Below are 24,667 nucleotides of genomic sequence, written 5' to 3'. Positions count from 1 at the left end.
TACAGTCCTATTTTTTCTTTTATTTTGAAACAAGGTGTCACTAAGTTGCAGAAGTCCTCACTAAGTAGTTGAGGCTGCCACAACCCACAATTCTGTCTCAGCCTCCCAAGTATTGGGATTACAATCATGCCTAGCCTAGGGCTACAATATTTCATTAAAAATACTTCTATCTTCTCATCCCCTCTTCAGTTTTTGTAGGTGCAGTTTTTTTGGCGGATACAGAACAGACATTCAGTTGGACTGAAGCAGGCATACTAGGTTGAAGTATATGCATTAATATCCTCTTTTAGCTGGGTGTGGTAGCACATGCTTGTATTCCCAGCATTTGGGAGGCCTGAGACCAGAGGATTGTGGTTCACAGACAGCCTCAGCTTCTTAGGCCCTCCCCAACTTAGTGAGACCTTGTTTAAAAAAAAAAAAAGAAAGAAAGAAAGAAAAAAGAATAAAAATATAGGGCAGAGGGTATAGCTCAGAAGTCGAATGCCCCTGGGTGGTTCCACCCCCAGACCCACAAAAAAAAAAAAGAAGAAATATCTAGGATGCTTTTTTTTTTTTTTTTTGCAGTACTGAGGATTGAACCCATAGGCCTCTACCACTAAGCTATACTCCCAGTCCTTTCTTCTTATTTTTTTTTAATGGTACTGGGGATTGAAACCAGGGGCATTCTTTTTTTCTTTTCTTTTTTTTTTTTTTTTTTTTTTTTCGGTGGGTCTAGGATGGAACCCAGGGGCATTCGACCTCAAAGCTACATCCCCAACCAGCCCTATTTTTTATACTTTATTTTGAAACATGCTCTCACTAAGTTTCAGAGGGCCTCACTAAGTAGCTGAGGTTGTTGCGAACCGCGATTTTCCAGTCTGAGCCTCCTGAAAGCTGGGATTACAAACCTGCGCCACCATGCCCAGCTTCTTCCAGAGGCATTCTAATTACAAGCCCAGCCCTATTTTTTTATTCATTATTTTGAAATGGGTTTCACTAAGTTGCAGAGGGCCTAAGTAGATGAAGCTGGCCGTGAATCTGCAATCCTTCTGTCTCAGCTTCCCAAGTATTGGGAAGCGTGCACCACCATGCCCCGGCTCGCTCAAATTTCTTATTTTGAGACAGGTTCTAAATTGTCAAAACTGGCCTCTATAAATATCCTCCTGCTTGCTGGGCGTGGTGGCACACGCTTGTAATCCCTGTGCTTGGGAGGCAGAGACAGGAAGATCAAGCAGGTTCGAAGGCAGCCTTGCTGGCTTAAGAGACCCTGTTTCCAAATAAAAAATATAAAAATAGGTCTGGGAGTGTAGCCTGGAGGTAGAAGGGTTCCATCCCCAGTACCACCAAAAAAAAAAAAAAAAAAAAAAAAAAAAAAAAAAACAACCTCCTGCTTCAGCACCCCAAAATTGCTGATTACAGGTGTGTGTGTGTGTGTCACCAGCAAGGCTAAATTGTCTAATTCAGTCGCTCTGGAGATTGGGACCAGGTATCTTATTTTTGCTTTTTTTTGTTTTATTTTCAGTGCTGGGGATGTGACCAAGGCCTCTGGGCAGCCAGGAAAACATTATTCCACTGAGCCACACTCCTAACCAGGCAAATATTAAATTTATTTCTTAAGCTTTCTGGATACCATAAACTTAAATCAGTAAATTTTTTTTTGCCCCATGTACTCTGAAGCCACCCTTCCTTCCCCCAGCCCCCATCCATCCTGCTCCCTTCCTCATCCCTTTGCAGGCCCATCAACCCCCAAGTAAAGTAACTTTTACCATAGATGACTTTGAATTACCCAAGAACTTCTCAGAACTCTAATTCTAGCTCCACCAATAAGTGAGTTGCCTTATAATCTGTGTATAAAATTAGAGCAATCCAAACCGTTCCCATTCAATTATATAATCTTTCAGTGTACAATATCTACAGGCATTTTCATTCTTATTCCTGTTGCCAGTAATTAACCACAACCTTCACAACTTTCAACAAATGGTCAGGGTAGTTACAAAGAGTAGATTCAATTTGCTCTACTTTGATTCTTGTGATGGAAGATTAAAGCAGTGCTTAAAGAAAGACTTAAATTTCAATTAATTATGTTCTCATATGACCAGAAAAAGGAGAATGGCTTCAGGTACCAGCAGGTAATAGAATACCACTAGCTATTTTAAGTAATAAATGTGAAGATGTAGCATGGCATACAAACACAAAGACCTCTGGGGCAAACAAAAAACAAAAACAAACAAAAAAACACACACAAAAAAACACTCCAGTCTTACTTCCTACTTATTCCTTTTTGAATCTCAGTTCCCTAAAGATACCATTTTACAGTCATATTATACTATTATAATACTATTATACTATTGTGAGAGATTGATATGAAAAGGGACTACTTATATAGATAAACAGCAAATTGCCTAACTGTGGGTAAGTATCTAAACTGTTAAGAACAAAAACACAGGATAAGTACTATATGCAATATAACTGTATAAACCAATTGTATATGGAATGAGAATAAGAAATGCTGCCAAATGACAAGTATTTTTATAATAGAGGGATGTGGTTCTTTCATTTGGTACTTCTTATAATTGGCTATAAATATGACAAAAAGTAAAATTTGCACCATATGAGGTGGGACACACCTGTAATTCCAATACTTGGAAGTCTAAAACAGGAGGATTTCAGGTTCAAAGCCAGCCTCAACAATTCAGTGAGGCTCTCAGCAACTTAGCAAGGCTGTTTCCAAATAAAAAATAGCTGGGTATGGTGGTGCACACTTGTAATCCTAGTACTTGGAAGGTTGAGACAGGAAGATCACAGGTTAAAAGCCAGCCTCAGACACATAAAGGCTCTGTTTCCAAATAAAAAAATAAAATCGGGCTGGGTATAACTTGGAAGTAGAATGCCTCTGGGTTCAATTCCCAGTACCACAAAAACAATCTGCACTCCCAGTAGGCAAACTAATGCCTCATTAATACCAACTTTAGGGAGGCTGTGACAGGCGAATTGCAGGTTCCAGGAGAGCCTCAGCAATTTAGGGAGACCTTCAAACACCCCATGCTCCTTCCCATACTTTTAAATCTCAAGATCATTTCTATTACCAACTACAATCAACGTGCTGTGTAAATAGTTACACTGTGGGAAATGACAATTATTTAGGAAACAGTGACAAAATAAAAAGCTAGTACATATTCAATACAGATTCAATTTTTTTGTATTGTTGGGGATTGAATCCACAGCCTTGTACAGACTAGGTAAGCATGCTAGTCATATCTACAGGTGGTTCAATTCACAGATATTGAACCCATTGACACAAGGGACCAACTAAGTGCAAATGAATTGAAAGAGTTACTACTCCCCCTCATCAAACAAACTGTGGGTCAGCCATTTACTTCCTTCAGCTTTCTACTAGACCCAATTCAATAATTTCATATAAAAATTTCCTGAAACCCCTAACCTTAAATGATCTTGCTATTTTCTTCTATATTCAGTCTTATACTGTAAAATTACCATTTTATAGCTAGGCATGGTGGCACATGCCTGTAAATCCCGTTCCCCCCCCCCAAGTACTGGGGATTGAACCCAGGAATATCCTACCTCTGAGCTACACCCCAAGCCCTATTTTTTATTCTTTATTTTAAAACAGTAAGTACCTAAGTAGCTCAGGCTGGCCATGAACCTGCAATTTTCCTGTCTCAGCCTCCCAAGTACTTGGATTTCAAGTGCGCCACCACCATGCCTGGCTCAGCCTTTTTTATTTCTGGCATTAGGAATTGAAGCCAGGAGAATCTATCTCTAAAATACATCTCAATGCCTTTTTAAAAAGCTACACTTCTTGAGCCGGGCGTGGTGGCGGGGCGTGGTGGCGCACGCTTGTAATCCCCGCGCTTGGGAGGCGGAGACAGGAGGATCGCGCTGGTTTGGAGCCAGCGCTGGCTTAAGAGACCCTGTTTCCAAATAAAAAATATAAAATAGGTCTGGGAGTGTAGCCCGTGGGAGTGTATACCGGAGGTAGAAGGGCTTCCAGGAACCCCAGTAACACCAAAAAAAAAAAAAAAAAAAAAAAAAAAGCTACACTTCCAACCCTACTTAATTTTTATTTTGAAATAGGGTCTCATTCGGTTGATAAGTCTCATTACTTGCTGAGGTTACCTTTGAACCTGCTGATTCTATTTTAGCCTCCCTCCCAAGTACTGGGATTCCAAACATTTGCCACCATACGCAGCTCTATTTTTTTTTTTAAAGAGTTGGGGGCCTGTCTCACTATGTTGCCTAGGCTAACTGAATTCACAGACTCAATTGATTCTCTCACCCCAACCTCCATAGTTAAGACATGTGTGGGACATCTCAGTTGGGGTATGTGTGTGTGTTTAGAAACTTGTAAGGTTTAAGTCGCCCCCTGCCTCACAGGGGGCAGGGCCGGAAACTAGGAGGTGGAGCTCTGCGATTCCGGGAGGGAACCAGGCCTCCCGGCCCTGAAGAAGAGGAGGCAGAGTCAGAGAGGGAGGGAGGCATTCTCCCGCCCGCCACCAGCCCCCGCGGCCCACGGCCACGCGGGGGCTGGAGACCAATCTCCCACGAATAAAGATATCCGTAAGACCGATTATAGATCTCGGCGTGTTTCTATGCTAATGGGGCACACCGCATTCTTCAATCTTACAAAACTGAACCCCCAACCCAATTTATTTTTTATTTTGAAAAAAGGTCTAATTTGCAGAGGGCCTTACCGGGTTGCTGAGGCTGACTATGAAACTATGATCCTCCTGTCTAGCCTACCAAGTACTGGGATTACAAATGTACACAACCATGCCCAGCTTTATTTTGAAATGGGGTATCAATAAGTTGTAGAGAGTCTTAATAACTTGCTGAAGCTGGCCACAAACCTGTCATACACCTGTCTCAGCCTCCTGAGTACTGAGTTTACAAGAGTAGGCCCACCATGCCAGTTCAAAGCCATATTTTTTAATGTACTGTCTCTTCCTAGGAGGCTCCCTTCCCCATTTTCCTATCTGGCAAATTCCCTATCACACAATGATCCATAGGCTTTAGAGTCAACTATCCAGTGGCTCTCAAAGGTATAGTTCCAATGTCTTTTTTTTTTTTTTCATAGTAGGGATGGAACCCAGGGGGATTCTACCTCTGAGCTACACCCTCAGCCCTATTTTTCATTCTATTTTGAAACAGGATCTCACTCAGTTGCAGAGGGCCTAAGGAGTAACTCAAGCTGTCCACGAACTGCGATCCTCCTGTCTCAGCCTCCCCAATGTTGTGATTACAAGCATTCGCATTACACCCAGCTCTGATGTGTGTGTGTGTGTGTGTGTGTGTGTGTGTGTGTTGCTGAGGAGGCATTCTACCTACAAGCTATCATCCTCAGCCTGATTTCTTATTCTTTTGAAGTACTGGGGCATTCTACCTCTGAGGCAGAATGTATTTTTCATTACTCATTAAATAAAAATAAAAGTTAAAAAAAAAAAAGACATATCAGAGCCTCACCAGTACAGCAGACCTGGTAGTGCATGCCTGTAATCCCCGTATTTGGGAGGCAGAGATAGGAGGATCCCAGGTTCAAAACTAGCCTCAGCAATCTGGCAAGACCCTATTTCCAAATAAAAAGAACTAGGGGTACAGCTCAAAGGTAGAATGTCCAATGGGTTCAATTCCCAATAACACACACACACCGACTTCACTACCAATTAGCTGGAAGACCCTGAATAAACCTCTTTGAGCATCCATCAATGGAAATTTCAAAATGATAGCATCAGATGAAAAACAGCTATTTTTTTTCATTGTTATGCCATGCACTATACCATACAGCTAGATTCCTAGTCATGACAACTACTATGTGCACTATGTACTAAGCACTATGCTACCATTTTAGCGCTTATTACTTTATTACTCATTCTAGTTGATGACTGAAATGCTTACTTTCCCCAAATTTGCCGCTCCTCTCCACAATGCCAAATTTTCATTTCCCTATTAGATTTTTATCCCATATTTTATCCTCTTTATTTTCCTCCTAACTGGTTTTTTGTGTTTGTGGTACTGCAGATGGAACCCAGGGGCATTCTGTCTCTGAGCTATACCCCCGGTTCTATTTTATTCTTTGTTTTACTTTTTATTTTTGTGGTACTGAGGGTGGAATCCAGGACCTCCTACCTCCAAGCTACACCCCTAGACCGATTTGGAAAAAGAGTCTCCTGAAGTTGCTAAGAGTTTAAGTTGTTGAGGCTGGCTTCAAACTTGTGATCTTCCTATCTCAGCCTCCCAAATACTGGGATTACAAATGTGTGCCATCATGGAAAAAAGAGCCATTTTATCTACAAAACAAGGTGATGAGTAATACAAGTAGGATTTTCTCAACCCTTTTGTCAGGGAGAGAAATTTATATGCAAGACAGCAGTAGACATAGCCTTAAAATTTTATTTAAAATGTTGAGGTTTCCCATCCTGATTAAAACATGTCCTCCTAAACCAGGCATGGTGGTGCACCCTTGTAATCCCAGCATTTGGGAGGCTAAAACAGGAGGATCAAGGTTCATGGACAGCCTCAATTACTTAGGCCCTTTGCAACTCAGTGAGACCCTGTTTCAAAGTAGGGAATAAAAAACAGGACTGGGTGTGTCCCTAAGAAGTAGAATGCCCCTGGGTTCCATCCCCAGTACAGAAAGGAAAAAAAAAGGTCCTCCTTAAATATGTACAATTTCAGCTGGGCATGTATTGCCTATAATCCCAGTACTTGGGGGACTGAGACAAGAGGACTGCAGTATCATAGACAGACTCAACAACTTAGTGAGGCTGTCAGCAATTTAGCAAGTCCCTGTTTCAAAATAAAAAATAAAACAGGGCTGGAGTGTAGCTTAGAGGTAAAATGCCCCTGCGTTCAATGCCCAGCAATACAAACACATGCAAAAACACATAATCTCTACTTTTATTGTAAACTAAAAACAAAATATAGCCGGGCGTAGTGGTATACACTTATAATCCCAGTACTTGGGAGGCTGAGAAAGAAGGACTGCAGGTTTGCTGCCAGCTACTCAGCGAGGCCCTCCGCAACCTAGTGAGCCTGAGTCTCAGGATCCCAAGTACTGGGAGGATATTCTCAAGTACTCAACAACTTAGTGTTAACAACTAAGTCAACAACTTAGTACTGGGAGTACTCCCAAGTACTATGAGGGAAGATCACAGGTTTGAGAACAGCCTTAGCAACATAATGGTTTTAGGGTGTAGCTCAGAGGTAGGATGCCCATGGCTTCAATCCCCAGTACCACACACACACACACACAAAATATATATATGTACAGGTATATGTGTATGTATGTATACATATATGGCTAGGGCTAAAGTATAGAATATCTGCCTGGCATTTAAGCCCTGAGCTTGATACTTAGCACTGAAATAAACAAAAACAGTCTGGAGGCTAGAAGAACATGTTATCAGAAAGGACTGACTTCACAATGAATCTAGGTATAATTGAGGCATGCAGCAATTTTTTGTTATTGGGGACTGAATCCAGAAGCATTCTACCTCCAAGATATGCCCCCAACCTCCCCCCCAAACCCTTTTTTTGAAACGTCTCACTGAGTTGCTTAGGCTGGCCTTAAACCTGTGATACTCCTGCCTCAACCTCCCAAGTTGCTGATATATGTCAATATGCCCTGACAGACTTGTTCTTGAACTGGATACAATTTATTATGCGAAGTATGATTTCTTTTTTCTTTCTTTCTTTTTTTTTTTTTTTTTTGGTGGTACTGGGGATGGAACCCTGGGGCCTTCTACCTCCGGGCTACACTCCCAGACCTATTTTATATTTTATTTGGAAACAGGGTCTCTTAAGCCAGCTGAGGCTGGCTTTGGGGATTACAAGCATGCGCCACCATGCCCGGCTCCGATTATGATTTCTAAGTGTCATGGATTTGGGTTGTTCTGTACCCATGTTCACTCTTTCCAAAACATCTCTAGCTATCTTCTCTAGGTCTTGTAAGGATCAGCTAAGAGCTTACTTCTAATAATATTCTATGACCAATCCAACAACCGACTGTGAATTCAGTAGCCTCCTTCAAGCTTTCTTATTGGCATTTTGTACACACCTTAAGAAAACTTGTTTAGCAGATCTGGGGATGGAACTCGGGGGTATTCAACCTCCTAGCTATACCTACTGCCATATTTTTTTATTTTGAAACAGGGTCTCACTAAGTAGCTGAGACTGTTCACAAACCTGCAATCCTCTAGTCTCAGCCTCCCAAATGCTGGGATTACAAGCATGTGCCACCACACCTGGCTTGAAAACTTTCTATTTTATACTGTTATTTGACACTAATATAAATCTTCCCAGACAATATTCTCTTCCTCTGTAATGTCAACCAAAGTAAAGATGCTCAAAAAAAGATAAACAGCTTCATCCTAATTCCAAAATAGTTTAAAACTTGCTATTGCCATCATACCCACATTTTGTCCCTATCTCTCCTGTCTCTCCATTTAGCATTCTAGTCATTCAGAAAAATCATTTATTCACATACTAGTGTCTAAAATTATGTTAGGAGACTAACAATTAAAATCTTTAGTCCCTTCTACTACAGTACTTCCTGTATTTTTACCTGTAGTTAGAGGGACAGATATACAGAAAATTGATTCAGTTAATTTTATGGGGTTTCTAAAGAGCTACCAGGCAGGAATGGTATTTGAGAGGGTAAGACAAGAGGATCACAGGTTGAAGGCCAGAATTAGCAATTTAGGGAGATCTGTTTTGTAATCCCAGTACTTGGGAGGCTGAGACAGGAGGATCGTACAGGTTCAAAGTCAGCTTCAGCTTCTTAGGCTCTCAGCATCTTAGTGAGACCCTGTTTCAAAATAAAATATAAAATAGGTCAGGGGCGTAGCCCAGAAGTAGGTAGAGGCCCCTAAATTCCACCCCCCCCAAAAAAAGAAAATAGGGGAGCCAGACATGGTGGCTCACACCTGTAACCCCAGTATTTAGGAGGCTGAGACAGGAGGATTACAAATTCAAAGCCAGTCTTGGCAACTTAGTGAGGCTCTTAGCAACCTAGTGAGACTGTTTCCAAATAAATAATCAGGCTAAGGGTGTAGCTTGGAGGTAGAATACCTATGGGTTCAATGTCCAGTAACACACACACACACACACACACACACACAAAAAAAAAAAAAAAAGCAAGGTGTGGTGCCACAGGTCTATAATCACAGTACTTAGAAGTTAAAAGACAGAAGGAATGCCGCCGGGCGTGGTGGCGCACGCTTGTAATCCCTGTGCTTGGGAGACAGAGACAAGAGGATCATGCAGGTTCGAAGCCAGCTGCGCGCGCTGGCTTAGGAGACCCTGTTTCCAAAATAAAAATGTAAAAATAGGTCTGGGAGTGTAGCCCAGAGGTAGAAGGGCTTCCAGGAAGCCCAGTAAAACAAAACAAAACAAAAAAGACAAGGTTTACAGGTTTGAAGTCGACCTCAGCAACTTAGTGAGACTCTGTTTCCATATAAAAAAATAAAATAGGACTGAGGTCCATAGCCCAGAAGGAAAAGGCCCCTGGGTTCCACCCCCAGTACCAAAAAAGGGGGCTGGGAGAGGGGGGCTGAGGATGTTGCTCAATGGTAAAATGCCCCTGGTTCAATCCCTAGTGTACACACACACACACACACACACACACACACACACACACAAACACCATTACTAATAGAAGGAATAATTCCCTTTCTGCCAGACTATTCAAAGCTTGGTCAAAAGAGAAGCAACTTTGTGAAACCATGTTTCAAAATAAAAGATGAACTAGGTATAAGTGGCACATGTTTGTAATCCCAGTACTTGCAAGGCTGAGACAGGAGGATCACAGGTTCTTGGCCAGCCTCAACTACAACTACTTAGTGAGACCTTGTTTCAAAATAAAGTATATATTAAAGAGAAAAAAAAAAACACAGTCCGGCCTGGTGGCACATTATTATAATCTCAGCATTTGGGAGGATGAGACAGGAAGATGGCAGTTCATGGAGAACCTCAGCTACTTAGTGAGGCCCTTTGCAAAGCAGTAAGACCTTGTTTCAAAATAAAGAAGAAAAAAAAATAGGGCTGGGGGAGTAGCTAGGAGGTAGATCCATCCCCATTACTGCCAAAAAAAGAAAAACAGGAGCTAGGCGTGGTGGCACACACTTGAAATCCCAGTACTTAGGAGGCTGAGACAGGAGGATCATAGGTTTACCCTATACACACACACACACACACACACACACACACACACACACACACACAGCCTCAGCTACTTAGTGAGACTTTGTTTTAAAACAAAAATAGAAGCTGGGCGTGGTGGCGCACACTTGTAATCCCAGCATTCGGGAGGCTGAGACCGGAGGATCGCAGTTCGTGGACAGCCTCAGCTACCTAGTGAGGCCCTCTGCAACTCAGTGAGACCCAGTTTTAAAAAGTAAAAAATTAAAAATAAAAAACAAAAAAATAAAACAAAAATAGGGCTGGGCGTGGTGGCGCATGCTTGTAATCCCAGCACTTGGGAGGCGGAGATAGGAGGAAGCCAGCCCCGCTGGCTTAAGAGACCCTGTTTCCAAAAGTAAAAAAGTATAAAATAGGTCTGGGAGTGTAGCCCGGAGGTAGAAGGGCTTCCAGAAACCCCAGTACCAACAAAAAACAAAAATAGGGCTTCTGATGTAGCTCGGAGACAGAATGCCCCCAACCCCCCACCCCCATTTAATCATCAGAACCACACAGACACACACATATAGAGCTGAGGGTGTTGCTTAAATGCCTCTGGATTTAAATCCCAAGTACTGCAAAAATAAAATAAAATTGGGTCAGGGGTGTAGCTTGAAGGTAGAACAACCCTGAATTCAATTCTGAGTACCACAAAAAAAACTAAAAGCCAGGCACGGTGACACACTTGTAATCCCAGCATTTGGGAGGCTGAGACAGAATTGCAGTAAAAGACAGCCTCAGCTACTCAGTGAGGCCCTTTGCAACTCAGTGAGACCCTGTTTCAAAATACAGACTAAAAAAATTGAGCTGGGGGTGTAACTCAGAGGTAGAATGTCCCTGGGTTCCATCCCCAGTAATGCAAAATTAATTAATTAAAAAGAAAAAATAAATGGTACACTAGAACTAGAGGTATAGCTCAGAGGTAGAATGCTTCTGAGTTCAATACCACAAAAAAATGGGGTGGGGCAACACAGGTACTTGGGAGGATGAGATAGAAGGATCACAGGTTCTAGCCAGCCTCAGCTATTTAGTGGGGCCCTCTACAATTTAGTGAAACTGTTTCAAAATAAAAAGAATAAAGCTGGACCAGGCGTGGTGGCACACACTTGTAATCCCAGCATTTGGGAGGCTGAGACAGTAGGATTGCAGGTTTGTGAACAGCCTCAGATACTTAGTGAGATCCTGTTTCAAAAATAAAGAATGTGGCAGGCGTGGTAGCACACACTTGTAATCCCTGCGCTTGGGAGGCTAAGACAGGAGGATCTCCCAGGTTTGAAGCCAGCCTCAGCTACTTAGTAAGGTTCTCAGAAACTTAGTGAGACTGTTTCCAAATAAAGTATAAAATAGGTCTGGGAGTATAGCCCAAACGTATAAAAGCCCCTGCGTTCCATCCCCAATACTGGGGGGAAAAAAAAAAAAAGGTTAAAGTAGGGCTGGGGGTGTATTTCAGAGGCAGAATGCCCGGGGTTCAACTCCCAGCACCAAAGCAAAACAAAACAAAGAATCAATTTTGGTTAAAAAAATTTTTTTTTTTTTTCTGAGCTAGAGATTCAACCCAAGGCTGGGTACATATTAGACAAGTACTCTATACCACTAAGATACTTCCCAGCACTAACCATTAGCTTTTTTCTTTTTCTTTTTGTGGTACTAGAGATTGAATCCAGTGGCATTCTTCCTCTGAACTACATCCTCGTCCCTATTTTTTTATTTTGATACAGGGTCTCACTAAGTTGCAGATATGATCCTCTTGTCTTAGCTTCCCAAATACTGGGATTACAAGCCTGTACCACCATACTCAGCTACCATTAGCTCTACTAAAGACCTTCAAACTTTATTATACTAACTCTTTGGAGAACACAAGAGGATTGTAGATTCCCAGCCAGCCTCAGCAATTTAGTGAGACATTGTTTCAAAATAAAAAATAAAAAGGGCTAAGGTTAAAGCTCAGAGGTAGAATGCCCCTGGCTAGTCAACACTGGTTGACTACAGGTGTGGTGCCCACACCTATAATCCTAGTACCCTAGGCCATTTGCAACTAAGTGAGACCCTGCTTCAAAAGAAAGAATAAAAAATAAGGCTGGGGGTGTAGCTTGGAGGTAGAATGCCCCTGGGTTTCATCTCCAGTACTGTAAAAACAAACAAGATAAAGAATAAGAAATTGGGCCTGAGGTGTAGCTTGGAGATAAAATGCCCCTGGGTTCCTTTCCCAGCACCACAATAAATAAATAAATAAACAAATAAATAAATAATGAATAAATGTCAGCATAGGGGCCAAGTATGGTGGTGCTCGCCTGCAATCCTACTATTCGGGCTGGGGTAGGTCAGTGGTAAAGCTTCTTAGTCAGATCCCCAATACTAGGAAGAAGGGGCTGGGGATGATGTCCAAATCAAAGAAAAAAAAAGGCAAGCTGGGTATAGTGACACAGGCCTGTAATCTCAGTATTTGGGATGCTGAGACAGGATGAACGGCAGGTTTGAGGACAGCCTCAGCAAGTAGTGAGACTCTCATCAACCTAGCAAGACTATTTCAAAATAAAAATAAAGTAAAACTAGGGATGTAGCTCAGAGGCAGAATGCCCCTGAGTTCAAATCCCCAGTACCACACACAAAAAAAAGAAGAAAAAAAAAACGAAAAAAAAAGTTAAAGCCTTGATAATATATGTAATCTGCCAACCAGTTTTGGTTTTAATCATGGTCCTAAAGGAGGACTACAGATTCAAGGACTGCTTCAGCAACTTAGTAAGACTCTAGGCAACCTCATGAAACCTTACTTAAAAAATTAAAAATTAAAATTAAAATTAAATAGAGCTGGGGAGGGTGTAACCTGAGAGTTAGAATGCCCCTAAATTCAACCCCCCACACACAAAAAGCCTAAATCCTTGATAAAATGTGATCTGCCCCAACCAGTTTGGCTTTTTGTTTTGATTTTTGGTTTGTTTTAAATCATGGTCCTAAAGTTTACATTCAGTCAATACCCACAGAGCAAGCACTACCGATTCTTCAAATAAATCAACTCTTCACTCTGGACCCATTCCCCATCACTTTACCCAAATTCCCACTTAAGTAATCAGAAAAAAGTGACTGCTTCAGAATACAACAAAATGTTAAAACAAATTAACTTTTTCTCAGTATCTACTTCTAAGTCTTATGTTCTAAAAAGTAACTTTTCTATGGCTGAGGATGTGGCTCTGTCAGGGCACTTGCCTAACATGCATGAGGCACACTGGGTTCAATCAAGCACATTCCCCTCTCAGTGATTAAACTGAATACCACAAAGAATACAACAAAAGTTCTGAAAAACACTCAACACTGACAACTGTAATAGGGAAGACAGAATACTTGTCTCTTCCAGGGGCTGGTAACACACCAACTCTTAAAAACAACCACAAAACCCCACTAAGGCTAAAAATGAATTCCAACGGAGAACTTCCACATTTTTCCCCTGCCATATCACAGTCTCAATCTTTTCCATCCTTCTACCACTTCAAGCATTCTCTTTTCATTTCACTTTTCTGCATCATAACTTCAATTTCTCTGTATTGTTTCTGCTTTCCTTTAGGTCCATATTTCTGCCCTTCGCTACTCTCATATTCCTTCACACTAGGGTTCAAATATTAAGACCAATCTTTTTTTTAATTTTTTAAATTTATTTTTTGGTGGTGCTGGGAGTAGAACCCAGGGGCTTTCTACCTCCGGGCTATACTCCCAGACCTATTTTATATTTTATTTGGAAACAGGGTCTCACTAAGTTGCTGAGAGCCTCACTAAGCAGCTGAGGCTGGCTTCGAACCTGAGCGATCCTCCTGTCTCAGCCTCCCAAGCACGGGGATTACAAGCGTTCGCCACCATGCCCGGCTATTAAGACCAATTATACTTCCATAAAACCTTGGACTATTAAGGGACAGTTATTTACAGAGCTTTTATTAAACATTCCCTATAATCTCTCTCCAATTCTATTTCCCTCCTTACCTAAAAGTCTTAAAAACATTAAGGCGGTTACCTTTTTAACACTTTCTTCTTCCTCTTGGCGTTTCTCATAGTGTGAGAAGTCATCAAAAATGGAAGTGGTGTGCTTGTAGCTGGCTATGATTTTCAACACCTGCTTAGCCTTTTCCAGAGGCACTTCCTGAGTGTCCCTAGAGTTGGTCACTGGTTTATTCTCGTTGTTCTCTAGGCGAATGTGTCGCAGTTGACTATTGGGAACGTCCTTCACAAAAATCCATCTGACATCAAAACGACCCTTCCACTTGTCCTGGGACCACACGCCTGCACATGTGTTGTAGTCCACAGCAGATTTCATTTCTGCAACGCCACAGAAGTGTCCACTGCCGTTGACACTGAAAAGTAAGTAAACGGGGCCTTTCCCGTTCATGGAACGATAAGCAGCATCCAGTCTCTTATTACCATGTTCTGTGCTGCACCAGATATTATACTTAATGGAACGGTGGATATCGTCCTCAGAGTAGCTCTTAATGATGAAAACCCGGCCATGTTTCAGATTCCAGTCAAAATCCTTGGGGTTATAGTTATTAATGGACCGTAGCTTCTCCAACACTGGGTGAGGTTCTGAAGGAGTAGATCCAGAACCAGCCTGGGACTGTCCTACTCCATTACCATCCACCCCATTATGACCAAACCCACTGCCACGGTTCCGAGGTGCTACCCAGCGGGTTGGCTGAGCTGCCTGTTGCTGGACTGCGAGTTGGGCAGGCTGTGGTGGAGGTGGAGGCAATGGCTGTGTCTGTTGCCCTACTGATGCCTGAGCCACTGGAGGGCTGTTGTTAGCCTGCTGACCTACAGGCTGGGGAGACCCTTGGGTTGGCTGACCTATATTCTGAACCAAAGCCTGTGAGGGGGCTTTTGCCACAGGACCCTTGTTATCCCAAGTTCCAATATCCATGTTATGCTTTATTGGGGGTGGTGGAAGACTTGACCCTGCAATGCCATTCTTGGTCTTCAGCTTGGGTTGCTGTTTAGCAGGCTTGCTAGCAATATCAGCCCAAGATGCTGGTTTTGGAGGAGCAATGGTAGCTGGAGGCAAACTATTGGAAGCCACGATGTTACTAGTAATGGACCCACTACCAACAGCAGAGCCTACAACTTTTGGAACACTGCTTGCAACTTCTGTACTACCCAGCTTCAATGCTGCCATCCCTTGGTCTATAGTATTCATGCCAGGAGCCTTATTGAGGGTCTCATTGGCAAAAGCTGACTGTCCATCAATCATGGCTCCACCTAAGGAGCTAGGTGCATAAGCATAATTGCTACTATATCCAGAGCTCTGAGTAGACTGTCCCTGAGAACTGTTATTTCCCCAAGCTGAGAAGTCAATACCACTGGGAAAGAAATTAAAACCATGCTGACCAAGAAATGGAGTGCTACCTAGGGCTCCTGGTTGCCCAAACATTGCATCTGGTAGGAAGTGGGGCTCTCCGTTGCTCAGCTGTCCATAAGAAGTTAGATAGGGCATGGCTGTGTCACCCCCAGTAGACCAAGCAGCTTCTCCCAAGGAATAGGAGAAGCCAATGGAGGGGCTGTAGTAACTGGGTAAGTAGGAGTCTGACATGGCAGTATAAGCATTATTCTGTGAAAGAAAGAAAAAAAGAAAATAAGTAAAACAAAACACAAATATAAAGTAATACTAGGACAGTTCCCCATTAATCACACAATTCAATTACCTCAGCCATTACTATAAAAAAGAATACTGTATTCAAGTCTTTTTCTAGATTAATATACATAAATGTCTAAGAAAATCTGGTTTGAAGATTGAAAAATTGAAATGTTTATAAGTTTGTGTGGTTGATACTAGAGATTGAACCCAGGGGCATTTTACCTCCAAGCTATACCCTAAACCCTTTTTATTTTCTTGCTTGGAAAAAGAATCTCAATTGGTTGCTGAAAGCATCACTACTTGCGGAGGCTGTCCTCAAACCTATGATCATCCTGTCTCAGCCTCCCAGGCACTGGGTTATCAAGGCTTGTTTAAGTATTTCAAGGCCAAGTGTAGCACAGGAGGTAGAATGCCTCTGGGTTCAATTCCCAGTACCAAAAAAAATCTGAACGATCAATGGAGTATTTTTTCTTTTCTTTTTGGTACTTGGAATTGAACCCAGGGGTGTTCTACCTCTGAACTACAACTCAAGCCTTTTCTATTTTTGGGTGTGAAACAAGGTCTTGCTGGATTGCTGAAGCTGGCCTTGAATCTGCAATTCTCTCTCAGCCTCCCAAGTGCTGGGGTAACAGGTGTGTGCCACTGGGTCTGGCTCAGTGGAGTGTTTAATAAGCCTTTCCTATCAATACCAAATGAAAACACTTCAAACTAGAAGGATACTAATTTGGTGCTACTGGGCATTTGAACCTGGGGCATTCTCCCTCTGAGCTACACCCCCAGCCCTATTTTATTTTTTATTTTGAAACAGGGTCTAAGTAGCTGAGGTTAGCTGTGAACCTGCAATTCTCAAGTGCATGCTACCTCAGCCTGCAAGAACTGGAAATTTCAAGATCTAGACCAAATGTTTGTAAAGCTATTCCTCAATCATAAATTAAAACAACAATGTTCATGACACGTAGTTTAGTGTTAATCTCTCAGTAAACCACCTAGGAACATCAACAGATGCCACTACTTAATTATAACCTGGAAAGGAAATGTTTAGTGGTTTCCAGAAAACTTAAATAAGAAAAAAAAAAAAAAACCCTGTTACCTGTTTGTTTTGCTTCACCTATTAAATATCAATAAGTTAAAATGCACACCTAACTTTCTATTAAAAACGTAAAAGTATAGTCGAGCTTGATGGTGCACACTTATAATCCCAGCATTCGAGAGGCGGAGACCAGAGGATCCCTGTTCATGCAGACAGCCTCAGCTATTTAGCGAGGCTCTTCACAACTCAGGAGACCCTGTTTCAAAAAATAAAAAGACTAAAATAGGACTGAGGGGGGTGTAGCTCAGAAGTACAATGCCCCTGAGGTTCCATCCCCAGTACTGAAAAAAAGAAAAAAAGGTGAAAGTATAAGCCAGGAGTGGTGGCACACACTTGTAATCCCAGTACTTGGGAGGCTGAGACCAGAGGATCACAGGTTCAAGTCCAGCCTCAGTTGCTTAGTGAGGCCCTGTTTCAAAATAAAAAATAAAAAATCGGGCTGGGGGTATAGCTTGGAGGTAGAATACCCCTGGATTCAATTCCAGTACAGAGAAAGAAAAAAAGGAATATAAGTATAAATTGGGTGTGACGCCACACGCTTATAATCCCAATACTTAGGAGGCTAAAACAGAAGGATTAGGAGTTCAAGGTCTCAGCTAGCCAAACAAAAGCTGGGCGTGGTGGCGCACGCTTGTAAAACCCCCACCAGTTTGGGAGGCTGAGACAGGAGGATCACACAGGTTCAAAGTCATCTTCAGCTACTTAGTGAGGCTCTCAGCAACTTAGTGCAACCCTGTTCCCAAATTAAAAATATAAAATAGGTCTGGGAGTATAGCCCAGAGGTAGAAAACCCCTGGGTCCCACCCCCAGTACCAAAAAAAAAAAAAAAAAAAAAAATAGAAAGTGCTAAGAGTGAGCAGGGCATGGTGGCGCATGCTTGTAATCCCAGCATTTGGGAGGCTGAGACCAGAGGATCGCGGTTCGCTGACAGCCTCAGCTACTTAGTGAGGTCCTCTGCAACTCAGTGAGACCTGGTTTCAAAATAAAGAATAAAAAATAGGGCAGGGGATGTAGCTTGGAGGTAGAATGCCCCTGGGTTCCATCCCCAGACCCGCAAAAAAAAAAAAAAAAAAAAAAAAAAAAAAAGTGCTGCTAAGAGTGTACCATGTCCCTGAATTAAATCCCTGATACCAAAAATAAATAAATAAATAAATAAATAAATAAATAAATAAATAAATAAATAAAATAGGGCTAGAGATATAGCTCAGAAATAGAATGCTTCTGGATTCAACCTCCAGTACCGAAATAAATACTTGAACGTGGTGGTATATGCCTGTAATCCTAGTAGTTGGGAGGCTAAGACAAGAGAATCTTCAGCAACTTAGTGAGACCCTATTCCAAATAAAAAATATAATAGGCCATAACTTGGAAACAGAATGCCCCAGGTTGAGTTCCAGCATCACAAAAAGAAAAAAGTTCTGGGAGCATTAAAATTTTAACACAAACCCAGGAGCACCCCAAGTTTGAAACCCACCTCAGCAATTTAGCAATACACCCTGTGTCTCAACAGAAAATATAAAAAAATCGAGATGTAGCTCAATGGTAGAGCACTCCTGGGTTTACTTCCCAGTACCACAAAAAATTAAAAAAAAAAAAACTCAGTCTGTAATATTTAAGCTTAAAGTCATATTCTAAGATAAGGCAACGACAACAAAAAATTGGTTTAAAAGTACATGAATTAGCCGGGCGTGGTGGTGCACGGTTGTAATCCCCGCGCTTGGAAGGCAGAGACAAGAGGATCGCACAGGTTCAAAGCCAGCCACATAAAAAAGTATAAAAATAGGTCTGGGAGTGTAGCCCGTGGGAGTGTAGCCAGAGGCAGAAGGGTTTCCAGGAACCCCAGTACCACCAAAAAAATAAAAAATAAAAAAAATAAAAGTACATGAATTAGCCAGACGTGGTGGCACAGGCTTGTAATCCCAGCATTTGGGAGGCTGAGACTATCGAGGTTCAAGGACAGCCTCAGCTACTACTTAGTGAGGCCCTTTGCAACTCAGTGAGACCCTGTTTCAAAATAAAGAATAAAAAATAGGGCTAGGGGTATAGCTTAGAGGTAGAATGTCCCTGGGTTCCATCCCCAGTACCTCAAAAAAGTAAATAAAAAAAATTTAAAAAGTACATGAATTAAGCTGAGCATAGTGGGACCTGCTTGTAATTCCAATACTTAAGGCTAAGACATGAAGATCACGGGTTCAAGGCTTCAGCAATTTAGCAAGGCCCTATGCAAGCTGGAGAGACCCTGTTTCAAAATAAAATAGGGCTGGAGGTGTAGCTCAGAGGTAGAATGCCAAGTTCCATCCCTAGTAATATATATATATATATATATATATATATATATATATATATATATATATATATATATATATATGAATTAGCATGTGTAAAGCCCTGGGTTCAATTCCCAGCACCAATACTCAAAAACTGTACATGAATTATGTTTTTTTGGTGGTACGAGAAATGGAACCCAGAGACAGAACTCTTCTACTATCTACTTTGAAATAGGGTCTTCACTAAATTGCAGAAGGTGACCTAGAACTTAACAATCCTTCTGTTCAACCTTCCAAACACTAGGATTACTGGTGTGTATCACACCAGCCCGGATGCATAAATTACTCTTGATGATAAACTACAAAAAGATTACCATCTTCATTTACTCATCCAATATTTGTATTTTCCCTCCAGTTTTTGTTTTTTGTTGTGCTGGGGTTGGAACCCAGGGGCTTTTCTACCTCCAGGCTATGCTCCCAGACCTATTTTATATTTTATTTGGAAACAGGGTCTCACTAAATTGCTGAGAGCCTAAGTAGCTGAGGCTGGCTTCGAACCTGTGCAATCCTGTCTCAGCCTCCCAAGTGCTGGGATTATAAGTGTGGGACACCACACCGGGCCACTCCAGTTTTTTTAAACAACCTTTTTTTTTTTTTTAAATGTACTGGGGATATAGAACCCAGAGGCATTCTACCTCCAAGTTATACCCCCAGCCCGATTTTATTTCTTATTTTGAAACAGGGTTTCACCGAGAACCTAAGTTGCTGAGGCTGATTTTGAACCTGGGATTCTCCTATCCCAGCCTCCTAAGTACTGAGATTATAAGCATGTGCCATCATGCCCGGCTTAAACAGACATTTAGGCTTTGACTTACTTGAGCAAGAAAAACAAAATGTCCTTAATATCAAAGATTATGCCAAAATAAGCTGAATGCCTACACCTGAACTGGCAGGTTCCCACATGCCCTGAGCTCAAAAATCTGAATTACACAATATTTACAAGAATTACCTAGAATTATGTTTCTAAATGCTCCCACTCTCCCTGTTATAATGATTATGTAAGCAAACAACTTCAATAGCAGGAACCTATTAATAGTTCACTCCTCTACTTCCTTTTCTACTTTTCCTGATTAACTGGTTGTCTTCTCTAAAAACTTTACCCAATCACTTAATTGGGTGGTTTCTATACTTTCAAAGCAGAACATTTGGGGGGGTTTTTTTGTTGTTTTTGCAGTACCAGGGATGGAACCCAGGGGAATTCTACCTTCAAGCTGTAACCCCAGCCCTATACTTTATTCTTGATTTTGAAACAGGGTCTCACTGATTTGCTAAGGACCTCACTAAATAGCTGAGATTGTCCTCCCAAATGCCAGAATTACAAATGTGCGCCACCACACGCGCTCAAAGCAGAAAGTTTTACATAAGAAATCTCAAAGTTTTATGTAAGAATCAGGTCCAAATATGGGTATAAGTCAAATTACTCCAGACTACCAACTGCATTTCCTACAGCATATGACTGGAATTTATGTTCTATGAACTTCTTGATCTTTTAGGTTATCTTGGAAGAAATCTTGTCAATGCTCCTTTTGCTCTATTATTCTGAGAGCTGTTATTTTTCTTTAGACTAAGGTGGTAACTGTCCTTAGGACCTGAGATGGAAATATGAAAGAAACCACTGAATCAAACAAGTTTCTGCATGCACAAGTTATATTAACCATGTCTGAATGCACGAGCAACTAATATTCACATTAGAAAACACACTGCAAAAAATACATTGCAAAGGGTTCAATTATTTTTTGGGGTGGCATTGGGGTTTATACCTGCACCCTCTTACACAGGCCCTCTACCACTGAGCTAATTCCCCAAGCTCCTACCCTCAATCTAACTAAAGTCTAAGCCTGGCATAGCGGCACACAATTGTAATCCCAGCATTTGGGAGGTTGAGACAGAAAGACTGAGGTTCAAGGACTGCCTCAGCTACTTAGTGAGGCCTTTTGCAACTCAGTGAGGCCCTGTTTCAAAATAAAGAATAAAAAAGAGGGCTGGGGGTGCCTCTGAGGTAGAATGCCCCTGGGTTCCATCCCCAGTACTGCAAAAAAACAAAAAAACAAAACAAAAAAAAAAAAAACAGGCCTAGTCGGGTGTGGTGTCCTGTGCTTTTAATCCTTGGACAGCTGAGACAGGAAGATTGCACGTTCAAGTACAGCCTCAGCAAACTAGTGAGGTTTTCAGCAACCTAGTGAGATCCTGTTTCCAAATAAGAAAATCAAGCCATACTTAGTGAGGCCCTTCGCAACTCAATGAGACCCTGTTTCAAAATAAAGAATAAGCTGAACGTGGGCGTGGTGGTGCACACTTGTAATCCCAGCATTCCGGAGGCTGAGACCTGAGGATCGTGGTTCGCTGACAGCCTCAGCTACTTAAGCGAAGCCCTCCGAAACTTAGTGAGACCCTGTTTCAAAATAAATAAAAAATAGGACAGGAGGTGTAGCTCGGAGGTGGAAAGCCCCTGGGTTCCATCCCCAGACCTGCAAATAAATAAATAAATAAAATGAAAATTAAAAATAAGGCTGAGAGTGTAGCTCGGAGGTAAAATGTCCCTGGGTTCCATCTCCGGTACCAGAAAAAAAAAAAAAAAAAAAATTGAGCTGGCACACACTTGTAATCCCAGCATTTGGGAGGCTGAGACAGGAGGATTGAGATTCAAAGACAGCCTCAGCTACTACTTAGTGAAGCCCTTTGCAATTCAGTGAGACCCTGTTTCAAAATTAAAAAAAAATAGGGCTGGGAGTGTCACTTGGAGGTAGACCACCACTGGGTTCCATTCCCAGTACCACAATAAGGAAGGAAGGAAGGAAGGAAGGAAGGAAGGAAGGAAGGAAGGAAGGAAGGAAGGAAAGCAGGCAGGCAGGCAGTTAGTTTGAGGATGCAGCTCAGAGGCAGAATGCCTCTGGGTTCAATTCCCAGTACCACACACACACACACACACACACACACACACACACACACACACACACACACACACACACACACACTAACCTCAAGACCAGCTCACAAGTTTGTGCTAAACAGTATTTTAACTCCATTTCATAAATCCTACCACCACATTCAGTGAGAAGTCAGAGGTACACAAAGTTGGTCTCTATTGATATTAAGTACAACTTAACTCGAAATAGCAAGTATCTAACTTCCGAAACAGATCAGATACACTAAGAGCCCATTAACTAGTGATCACAGGGAAAGAAGATAACCAGGTCTGCAGCCCTGAAATTCATGTGATTTCATGATACAAATTTCCTGTCATTTTCTGTGTGTGCGTGCACACACATTTCTGATGGAACCCAGGAGCATTTTACTTCCACCCTATTACTCCCAGACCTATTTTTTATTTTGAAACAGGGTCTTGCCAAGTTGCTGAAAGCCTAACTTGCTGAGGCTGGCTTTGAACCTGCAATCTTCTGGTCTCAGCTTCTCAAGTACTAGGATTACAGGTGTGCGCCACCACAACTTTTTTTTTCTTTTCCTTTTTCTTTTTTTTTTTTTTGAGGTACTAGAGATTGAACCCAGGGTATTCTACCTCCAATATACACCCCCAACCCAATTTTTTTGTTGTGCTGGTGGTGTTGGAGATTGAACCAAATGGCATTCTACCTCCGAGCTCTACCCTCAGCCCTATTTTTTATTCTTTATTTGGAAACAGGGTCTCACTAAGTTACAGAGGGCCTAAGTAGTTGAGGCTAGCTGCAAACCCAAATCCTCCTGTCTCAGCCTCCCAAGTACTGGGATTACAAGTGTGCACCACCACGCCTGGTTGAAAATGTATTCTTAAACTCTGTACTGCTATATTCTTGCTAAGAGAATAACAACTACTAAAATAGGTATCACTGTTAGTACACAGTAAAACGTTTTCAGTACTGCAGTCTCATAGCGCCATTATATTTGCTCACAACACAGAGCTGGGAATGTCAGCATCCCGTAACGTTTGTAATAAAGATTTTATAGTACATTATTTTAAAAAATGACCAACTCCCAAGGAATTAGATTGACAGGGCAAAGAGAAATACTTTACCCTCCCTCAGATATGTAAACAGTCAACTACTCACGGGCCTTGCCTGTGGACTCAAGTAAGGTTCAAAATCATCATCATTTAATCCATCCTTTTGATGTACAGATCCATTTTGCACTACAGAAAAAAAAAAAAATTCAAATTAGGAGGGCACCAACCCTGCAAATCTCCCTCCCGAATCAAATATATCCTAACCGGAGGAAAAAAAGTACTAGTTCAGAGAGCAAACAAGTTAGAAGTTCAAATGGATACACACAGACAGGAGTGAACGCGGAAACGAGACTCCCGGGTGAAAATGTCTCCCTCCACCCAGCACAGGTTGATCTAAAAAGGTCATTTTATTGGCTCCTCTAGATTACAATTCCCTCCCGCGTCCCCTCCCCCATCACATGTGAGTTACTTCCAGAAAGTGATCCACGAGGATGAAAAACAAAGGCCTCCTAAGACCTACAGGAAACTAAGAACCTGGGGCGTTTCGGAGCCGAATCCACCCCCACCCGCAATGAATTACTCCTTGTTGGCGAAAACGCGGATCGCCAGCTGCGGGAGCACACCGAGGGGGTCGGGGCCGAGAGCGGGCGGCACCTGTGACTCGGCGGCGCAGTCGGGCCGCGGCTGCCGCAGACCCCGCCCCGGCGCGGCGCCCCCGCCCGGCCCGCCGGGCCGCTTACCTTTGTTTCCTTGACCTTTTGGTCTCTGCGGGCGAAAGGAACGTCGCCGAGCCGCACGCCGTCCGGGAAGAAACGGAAAGGGAGAGACAAATGAAAGCGGGGCCCGAGACGGGGAGAGAGGCGCGGGCCCGCGGGGAGGCGGCGGGCGCGGGGCGAGGGGGCGGCGGGCGGCGGGGAGGGCGCGGGCCGGCCGGGGGGCGCGGGCGCCGGGCTGCGAGCGCGGCCGGCGCCGGGGAGGGACGCGGGCGGGCGGCGGCGGCGGCGCGGCCGGTGGGCGCCGGGCCCGGGCGGAGCGGGAGGAGCGGGCGGGCGCGAGGCTGGGCGCGGCCGGCCTGCGAGCCCGAAGCGCGGCCGCGGGAGGGCCCGGCCGATCGGGCGGCGGGCCCGGGCCTAGTCGGCTCCGTCCCGCCTCACACAATGGCCGAGGCATGCGGGCTGGGCCTGTACCTGCTCCAAGAGGCTGCTGGCCGACATGGCTCTCGGATCCTCACGGGCGGCGGCGGCGGCGGACTCTCCTCAGAGCGGCGGCGGCGGCGGCGGCGGATGAGCCCCGGCAGCGGGAGCGGGCGGCGCGGCGGCGGCTTTTGTCCCTGACACACGGCAGCCTCGGCGGACGCAGCGGAGACACAGCGCGCGGCTCGGGCTCCGGCTCCGACTCGGCGGCGCTCTAGCCCGGCAGCTCAACGCCCGTCTCTATGGCTCTGCGCGCGCCCGCCCTCACGGCCGGGAGGAGGGCGCGGGGCGGCGCGCGCGGCGCGAGCGCTGACTCTCGCCTTCGCTCACCCACGC

General features: G+C 43.3%; 1 protein-coding gene across 1 annotated transcript in view; it reads right to left on the bottom strand.

Moving 5' to 3' along the window:
- Positions 1-24,352, bottom strand: part of YTHDF2 (YTH N6-methyladenosine RNA binding protein F2) — a gene marked incomplete at both ends in the record, with an annotated part of 30,223 nt that extends 5,871 nt beyond the window's left edge. The window contains 4 exons of the mRNA XM_080691365.1: positions 14,143-15,757; positions 23,245-23,324; positions 23,879-23,903; positions 24,326-24,352. Of these exons, the coding sequence (XP_080547491.1) occupies positions 14,143-15,757; positions 23,245-23,324; positions 23,879-23,903; positions 24,326-24,352 (1,747 nt within the window). The remainder of the gene's footprint in view (positions 1-14,142; positions 15,758-23,244; positions 23,325-23,878; positions 23,904-24,325) is intronic.
- Between the last annotated feature and the right edge of the window lie 315 nt (positions 24,353-24,667).

Source organism: Muscardinus avellanarius (genome assembly GCF_963383645.1).
Source record: "Muscardinus avellanarius genome assembly, chromosome: 3".
Lineage (NCBI taxonomy): Eukaryota > Metazoa > Chordata > Mammalia > Rodentia > Gliridae > Muscardinus > Muscardinus avellanarius.
This window is presented reverse-complemented; position numbering and strand designations above follow the sequence as displayed.